General features: G+C 44.2%; 1 protein-coding gene across 3 annotated transcripts; it reads left to right on the top strand.

The window, feature by feature from the left end:
- The first annotated feature begins 999 nt into the window (after positions 1-999).
- On the top strand, positions 1,000-6,483 carry esd (esterase D/formylglutathione hydrolase). Of its 3 annotated transcripts, none has more exons than XM_084451806.1 (9): positions 1,000-1,096; positions 1,762-1,839; positions 1,942-2,030; positions 2,675-2,773; positions 2,898-3,022; positions 4,296-4,419; positions 4,562-4,656; positions 5,706-5,873; positions 6,185-6,483. In XM_084451806.1, the coding sequence occupies exons 2-9, from the start codon at positions 1,772-1,774 to the stop codon at positions 6,263-6,265; spliced, it is 849 nt and encodes a 282-aa protein (XP_084307932.1). In that variant the 5' UTR covers positions 1,000-1,096; positions 1,762-1,771; the 3' UTR covers positions 6,266-6,483. The 3 variants fall into 3 exon arrangements, with proteins under 3 accessions (XP_084307932.1, XP_084307930.1, XP_084307931.1); XM_084451804.1 differs by having other exon boundaries at positions 1,001-1,096; positions 1,759-1,839; XM_084451805.1 differs by having other exon boundaries at positions 1,007-1,096; positions 1,709-1,839.
- The last annotated feature ends 2,025 nt before the right edge of the window (positions 6,484-8,508 follow it).

Raw genomic sequence — 8,508 nt, forward strand, 5'->3', positions numbered from 1 at the left:
AAGCGAAGCTGAAAAAAAAGAAGATTCTCTATCATCTGAGATCTCCATCCAAGAAACCGCCATTCAGTACCGTGACAGTGCACCTACACCACCTGTACCAATACATAGCCTACCAAATATGCCAGCAGTCAACAATGAACAAGGGAAATAGAAAGATAGACAATCTGTCCAAATGACTCCTTGCGGTATCTTTATAGGGTATGGATCGATTATCTGTCACTCATCTACGCAGGGGCTTGGAAATGGAAAAGCATTTTCAATAGACGTGCGTAGAGCAGGCTGTCATTTACATTTTGATTAGACCCTAACATTTTAAATCACACAGGCATATACTTCCGAACGAGAGATTGAATAGTCTTCTTGTGAGGAAATCATCTTGCTCAGACAAGCTCGTTGTTATTTGTTGTATCCAGGAGTTTCAATTTGTTTGCGGATGGGGCGCGCACAATATGCTATTAAACTGCTGCTAGGTCAGACTGCATTCAAGGATGTGAGGTACCACTTACTTATTTTCAAGTGCTGCATTTACAGAAGGGAATGTTACTTGTGGTGTAAAATGCTGCATGGTTTAATCAAGGAAGTAAATAGATGTGTCTGTGTGTGCGTGTGTGTGTGTGTGTGTGTGTGAGAGGGGGGGGTTATAGATGCAGAAAAGGTATATTATTTGATGACTTAAAAGGCCGAATGAGAGGAGAGATTAGGCCAATATGAAACGTAGATACAGAGGCAATGAAAACAGACAACAGGCGGGCAAGTGCAGGCTTGGTGAGAGAAAAGGTCATACAAAAACAAAACAGCGAATTACTGTTCAATATTTAGCGACGTTCCAGGTCGTAGTCAACCACCTGTCCGTGCATCAGTTGGACGGAACCCCGGGTCAAAAGTAGGCTGCGTTTTATGGAACAACAGCGCCACCCTGTGTTTGAATAATGCCACACACTTACAAAGTTTTTTTCCACACTTGGGTTAGATCCTCATGACGTTTCACGTTGACGCTCACGTTGGACTTGGATCAGCCACCTACTAGCAGCTAGCTGCGGGGAAGTTAGCTTGAGACAAAGTGAAATATTCGGATCAACTTTCGGATTAAAACAAGGTACGTTGAGTGCATTGAAGTCTTACATTATACTGCTTCCTTATGCTAAATACAAAGGTGTCGTCGGTAGGTTAAAGAGTAGCGTGACGTAGTAGCAGCTATCAAGCAGTCAGTGCAGACAAGCCAACATAACCACTGGCACGTTCCTTTTCTTGAACTTGCATGATTGGAAGCAGCTATAACTACTGGAAGGTCAGTAGTTAGGCTGCCTATTGCTTACTCAGCTAGAAAATATGGTGAGAGGGTAGTTAGCTTTTTAGCTAGTGTTATCCATAAATCTGCTACACAATCGCAGCTGTGCACGGCCCCCTCTGCTGTCACACTTTGTCCAAATTGGACTCCACTGGCTATCGGCACGCTATTCATATAATTCAATAATTCATATAGCGCTACTATTCATTTTTATTTGTATGCTACCGAAGCAAGCTTTTGTAGCTAGTTACATAGTAGCTTGATTGACTTAAGTACTAAATAGCTTAGCTTAACTGAGCCTTTGCTTATCTAGTAAGGCTACTATGTATCGATTCTCACTGATATTGCAGGGGTTGATTGATTGATTGATTGATATTGCAGGGGTTGATTGATTGATTGATTGATTGATTGATATTGCAGGGGTTGCAATTATGTAACGATACAGTAACACCTTTTGCCTCGTGCAACAGTAGTAACGGAATCATGGCCCTCACTCAAGTCTCATCCAACAAGTGTTCTGGCGGCTACCAGAAGGTCTTTGAGCATGACAGGTGAGGTTTCAAACAAATGCCTTTGAACACATGCAGCTATACATTCAAATAAGCCCTGAAGAAATCACTCATGTCATTTACATGTATGTGTGTGTAATACAGCACTGAGCTCAAGTGTAAAATGAAGTTCGCCGTCTACCTCCCCCCAAAGGCCGAGAATGGGAAGTGTCCAGTCATGTACTGGCTCTCTGGTGAGTTCACACATTGCCCGCGGTCTTAGGATGGCATAGCCAGGGGCGTCGGCAGGAATGCCGGAAAACATATTCCACTGGGTCCACTTATAATAAACGTATATTGAAGCTGGTTTTCTTGGCCCCATCCAAGCCTGTTAGTCTGTTAATGACGGCCTGGGGCATGCCACTACTCATGACACACTTTGTGTAACTGAAACAGGCCTCGAGGCTGACGAGGCAGGACAATCCTCCTCAACATTTAGGATGCAATAAACAGAACTGAATACCTGTTCTTAAAAAAAGAATGTTTGCGATTGTGTTAACATGCTGGCACATTCTAGGTAGATCACCAACAGTATTACAATGACTAAAATGTGTTAATGTGGTCACACACACTGGTCCTTCGAGGGGAGCCAAAAGGTGTGCTGATTTTTGCTCCGGTCCAGCATTGACACCCCTGATTCAGCTAACCTAATAATGAAGGCTAGTGGAATCAGCTGTGTTAGTGTAGGACAGGACTAAAAGCCAGCCTGATGATGATAATGCAGTATTAGTGTTTTTATTGCATTTTGTTAGTGTGTGTTGTGAATATACATATTAATCCTGCTATAATTATACACTTGGAACTATAGTTTGCCATGATTTGAATGTGTGTTTTTCAGGGTTGACTTGTACAGAGCAGAACTTCATCACCAAGGCAGGCAGTCAGCATGCAGCCTCTGAACACGGGATCATCATCGTCGCCCCAGATACCAGCCCACGTAGGACACACACACACACACACGCACACACACACACGCACACACACATTTTAGAGTCACGCCCACTTGCGTGCCATCGCCTACTCTCTCATTAACAGTTGTTAACCCTGCGTTTGCTCCTCAGGTGGGTGTAACATCGAGGGTGAAGATGAGTGCTGGGATTTTGGCACAGGGGCTGGTTTCTATGTCGACACCACCCAGGAGCCCTGGAAGACCAACTACCGCATGTACTCTTACATCACTGACGAGGTGAGTCTAAGCTACAACTACCGCATGAACGCTTACATCACTGATGAGGTGTGAGTCCAGAGACAGTAGTAGTAGTAGTAGTAGTAGAGTAGTAGTATAGTAGTAGTAGTAGTAGTTGTAGTGGTAGTGGTAGTGGTAGTAGTAGTAGTAGTAGTAGTAGTAGTAGTTGTAGTGGTAGTGGTAGTGGTAGTGGTAGTAGTAGTAGTAGTAGTAGTAGTAGTAGTAGTAGTAGTAGAGTAGTAGTAGTAGTAGTAGTATTAGTGGTAGTAGTAGTAGTAGAGTAGTAGTGGTAGTAGTACTACTAGTAGTAGTAGTAGTAGTAGTAGTAGTACTGTAGTAGTAGTAGTAGTAGTGCAGTAGTAGTAGTAGTAGTAGTAGTATGAATCTCTTATGATGTGTGAATCCAGAGACAGTAGTAGTAGTAGTAGTAGTGGTAGTAGTAGTGGTAGTAGTAGTAGTAGAGTAGTAGTAGTATTAGTGGTAGTAGTAGTAGTAGAGTAGTAGTGGTAGTAGTACTACTAGTAGTAGTAGTAGTAGTAGTAGTAGTAGTACTGTAGTAGTAGTAGTAGTAGTAGTAGTGCAGTAGTAGTAGTAGTAGTAGTAGTAGTAGTAGTAGTAGTAGTATGAATCTCTTATGATGTGTGAATCCAGAGACAGTAGTAGTAGTAATAGTAGAGTAGTAGTAGTAGTGATAGTAGTAGTAGTAGTAGTAGTAGTAGTAGTAGTAGTAGTGCAGTAGTAGTAGAGTAGTAGTAGTAGTAGTAGTAGTGATAGTAGTAGTAGTGTAGTGTAGTAGGAGTAGTAGTAGTAGTAGTAGTGATAGTAGTAGTAGTGTAGTGTAGTAGGAGTAGTAGTAGTAGTAGTAGTGTGAATCTCTTACGATGTGTCTAGTCCAGAGACAGGAGTAGTAGTCGTAATACTAGAGTAGTAGTAGTATGAATCTCTTATGATGTGTGAGTCCAGAGACAGTAGTAGTAGTAGTAGTAGTAGTAGTAGTAGTAGTAGTGGTAGTAGTAGTAGTGGTAGTAGTAGTAGTAGTAGTAGTAGTAGTAGTAGTGTGAATCTCTTACGATGTGTGAATCTCTTGTTTTCCTGTGGTACAGAACCTGAGCACATGGCAGATCTTTTTGTTAAGTCCTTTGTTTGCCTGTTGTTTTCATCATATCCCTCCATCCCTCTCTCTCTACCCCACCATCTGTCTCTGACCTCCACCCACTCTCTCTTTCTGTCCCTTCCTCTCCCTCCCTCCATGTGTCCACCACCCGCCTCTCAGCTCCCAAAGCTGATCAACGCCAACTTCCCCGCTGACCCAGAGAAGATGTCCGTCTCCGGCCACTCCATGGGTGGACACGGAGCGCTCATCTGTGCCCTGAAGAACCCTGGGAAATACAAGGCACGTCTAGAGGACTCTTAACCACCACTGAGGAAAAATGGGTTTTGTTTGAGGTTTATTGTATCTCATATGTCCGTCACGAAACATTTCTCTTCTGAATTTACTTCTGAATTATGTTTGCACTCCCTTCCTGTTCGTGCAGGCAGTGTCGGCGTTCGCCCCGATCTGCAACCCGATACAGTGCGCTTGGGGTCAGAAGGCCTTCGCAGGCTACCTGGGCCCTGACAAATCCACATGGGAGGTAGGTGCATTGAAGCACTGGACCTGGTTAAATAACTGTGTGAAATCAGAACATTGACTAGTAGCTTCCTGATGCTGAATCAGTCTTCTGGCCCTGAGGTCACTATTGATCTGATGCACTTCAGTAAGCGTACATGTTTTAGTGGTTGTGGTTTCCTTGCCTAATCTGACGATTGGTTAATCTGTTAACTACCTTGAACAATATCACTTATAAGCCATCTAAAGATAGTAGCCTACCACTACTGATGCAAGAGGATAACCTCAGCCCTCACCTCCACTCCAACCCCCATGTCCTTCTCCCTCCTCACCTCCACTCTGCCCTGTCCCCTCACCTCCACTCCACCCTGTCCCCTCACCTCCACTCCACTCCTGTCCCCTCACCTCCACTCTGCCCTGTCCCCTTCACCTCCACTCTGCCCTGTCCCCTCACCTCCACTCTGCCCTGTCCCCTCACCTCCACTCCACTCCTGTCCCCTCACCTCCACTCTGCCCTGTCCCCTCACCTCCACTCTGCCCTGTCCCCTCACCTCCACTCTGCCCTGTCCCCTCACCTCCACTCCACCCTGTCCCCTCACCTCCACTCTGCCCTGTCCCCTCACCTCCACTCTGCCCTGTCCCCTCACCTCCACTCTGCCCTGTCCCCTCACCTCCACTCCACCCTGTCCCCTCACCTCCACTCCACTCCTGTCCCCCTCACCTCCACTCCACCCTGTCCCCTCACCTCCACCCTGTCTCCCTCACCTCCACTCTGTCCTGTCCCCTCACCTCCACTCCACTCCTGTCCCCTCACCTCCACTCCTGTCCCCCTCACCTCCACTCCTGTCCCCTCACCTCCACTCCTGTCCCCTCACCTCCACTCCACCCTGTCTCCTCACCTCCTCCCCCGCCCTGTCCCCTCACCTCCACTCCGCCCTGTCCCCTCACCTCCACTCCACTCCTTTCCCCTCACCTCCACTCCACCCTGTCCCCTCACCTCCACTCCACTCCTGTCCCCTCACCTCCACTCCTGTCTCCTCACCTCCTCCCCCGCCCTGTCCTCCTCATCTCCAGGCGTACGATGCCACCGTGTTGGCTGCCTCCTACTCGGGCCCCCAGCTGGACATCCTGATCGACCAGGGCCGCGACGACCAGTTCCTGACGGCCAGCCAGCTCCTGCCCGACAACCTCATCGCCGCCTGCTCAGAGAAGAAGATCCCTGTGGTGTTCAGGCTGCAGCCGGTAGGTGGCGCCGCCCTGTGGCCAGACATGGCAACTAACAGAAACTCATCAAGGAATTGGGGCTCAGATATTGGAAAACCATGTTCAAACAGACTTTGCCTTGACAGTTGTTACAGTCAGGATGTGGAACAGGTTAGCTAGGTGGCTGCACTTGGGGCAATTTCTCACTAAGAGTATTTGGTTATAAAAGTGTCACGCGCAAGTGTGTACTTGTTAAACTATAAGTGACGAGTTATGATAAGTATGTGATTGCTGTAAATTGTAATGGCGGATTTCATTCAAGGTTTCTTTTTTTTTTTCTTCTTCTTCAGGGTTATGATCACAGCTACTTCTTCATCTATTCCTTTATCAACGACCACATCAAGCACCACGCCAAGTACCTGAACGCTTAAGCCCATGACCACGGGGCCGTGATTCTCCACTAGGTGTTTCTGTGCCTTTTACCTCCATTCAACATAGGAACAGCCCAACATCAGCTTGAAGGCTGGGCTTGACTCAAGTGGTTACTGTACTGGTTTGGTGTCAAACAAGAACTGTTGGTGCAGAGATCATTCTCCAGGAGCCAGTCCGCACTGGATTTTTGCAAAATAAAAGACATTGGTTGTTAGTATGTCATGCGTGGGAATGAAGTCTTTATTTTAGACCAAGTCCTTTTTACAATCAAATTAGTGCATACTGTCGTTTCATTAATGATACTGTTACCTGTATGATATTGGTATCAGCTTTTCTTAAGTATGGACTAGCCAGTTGGTCTACATTTCACCCACTTAAAATAAGATCTGAGTGTACCATTGACCAAACAATGACAATTTCCATTTTTCCGATAGGGGTCTTTACTGAAATTTGAGAAATATGTACAGTATTCACAGCAGTTAAGGCGACATAAAGGGAGTGTTTCATGCATGTAAATCTGTATTGCTGTACAACAAATATGACAAGAGGTACAAAAAGGTATAATATACATCAGAACTTCAACAAACATGAACATACATAAAAATAAACTTCCCAATCATAAAAGTACAAAAAAGCGAGTACAAGTTTTTAGGACTTTTTACAGTACAGAAAAGTAAAGTAGAAAAACAATGCTGCTTAAAGTTCATCAGTCAACAGTTTTAACTATGGCAAAAACCTCACATACAGTTCAAATTAATTTCAAATTATGCTATTCACATATTACCAATTTAACACAGAACTCTGAGATTTGTCAGTTGCCAAAACAAATAGAGTATAAATACTTTTCTTTAAAGTGCAGATCGTTTCAGGACAACTGCCTCTGCCGTCGACCATGGGCACGGCCATTACTCCTCTTGGACTGTGATTGAACCACTCAGAATTGAGGGTAAACTGAAGCTAACTGATGTCTTTGCTTCTATCATCAATGAAGGAAAAAATGTAATGTTTTATTCTCTCCAAAGGTCCCTGGTAACAATACTGTCTTTCACCTGCTACTAAGGTTAACATCCACATCAAATTTCCCTTCAATCTTCATCTCTCTGTTCTGTTCAACAGGACATATTAAGACATGTTAGAAACGTGAGCTGTAGTTTCTAGTCAGTTGAGAGGACAAGACAGACCGTTGACCACAGTGGTTATGGAGAATGGACAATTCATTCTGGATGAATACTAAACGCTGTTCAATGCTGTAAATTCTCAAGTGTAATTCTGTGTAAATATTAGATCAAATGTAGGGGTAAAATTACACAACTATTAGGCTACATACCATTTATAGCTAAAAGATTACACTGGAACCTGGTTTTAATAGTGTGAACTGCCTGAGTTATCTGAAATTCACGTATCACACATAGTTAATGTGGTGTGTGGTTACAGCACACAGACATTTAACCTTTAACAAATACTTTCTTGATACAAAACTTAACTTGCACAAACCATCGTCACGTACTGTACAACTGCAAATAACCACCTCTCAGACTGTTTATCGTGTATCTAAAGCATTTAAATCATTGCTTTTTACTGTACCAATAATATTTACAACAGTCTTTTGTTGTCTTGCAAGGGGGGGAAAACAAAAGTTGTTTTGGCAACTGTCAAATCTATCCAGTGAAAGATCAGGTTCAATTTTACTGCTGAATCTTTAAGTGGCTTAAGCTTTGGATACCAAGCTATGTTAATATTCATATCTGAACATTAGAAAGTGCTCACGCACACACACACACACATTCTCTCTCTCTTGCCAACACTCACATCTGGCATACAGAGTGTTCTCTAGTTTGTGTAGTATGATATTGTGCGCTCCAAAAAATATAGTTATATCAGTGTCTCTATCAGTGAATGCATCATTTTAACTTTTAGCTTGCTAGTCGCATCACCACAAACCTCAATCTAAGGTCACAGGGATGTCAAAACCCTCATCGTCTCCCTTTTCTTGTTCAGGTCTTCAATCTGTCTTTGTCTCAAACAAACCCACACACACAAAATGTTACGAGTAATAATACAGAAATAGCAGGCAACACCATGAAGCCCACCCCCCCCTGAGTCACATGCTCACAGCCTCTCCCAATTTAGAAACGCAAGAACGTCACCTCAACACAAGAACAGCACACACGTGGTGAGTGACATTTGAAGATTTCCATATAAACTCTTGCCTCATACCTTAAACAAAACTAAATCTAAAATA

Source organism: Borostomias antarcticus (genome assembly GCF_949987555.1).
Source record: "Borostomias antarcticus genome assembly, chromosome: 17".
In the NCBI taxonomy this organism is placed as follows: domain Eukaryota; kingdom Metazoa; phylum Chordata; class Actinopteri; order Stomiiformes; family Stomiidae; genus Borostomias; species Borostomias antarcticus.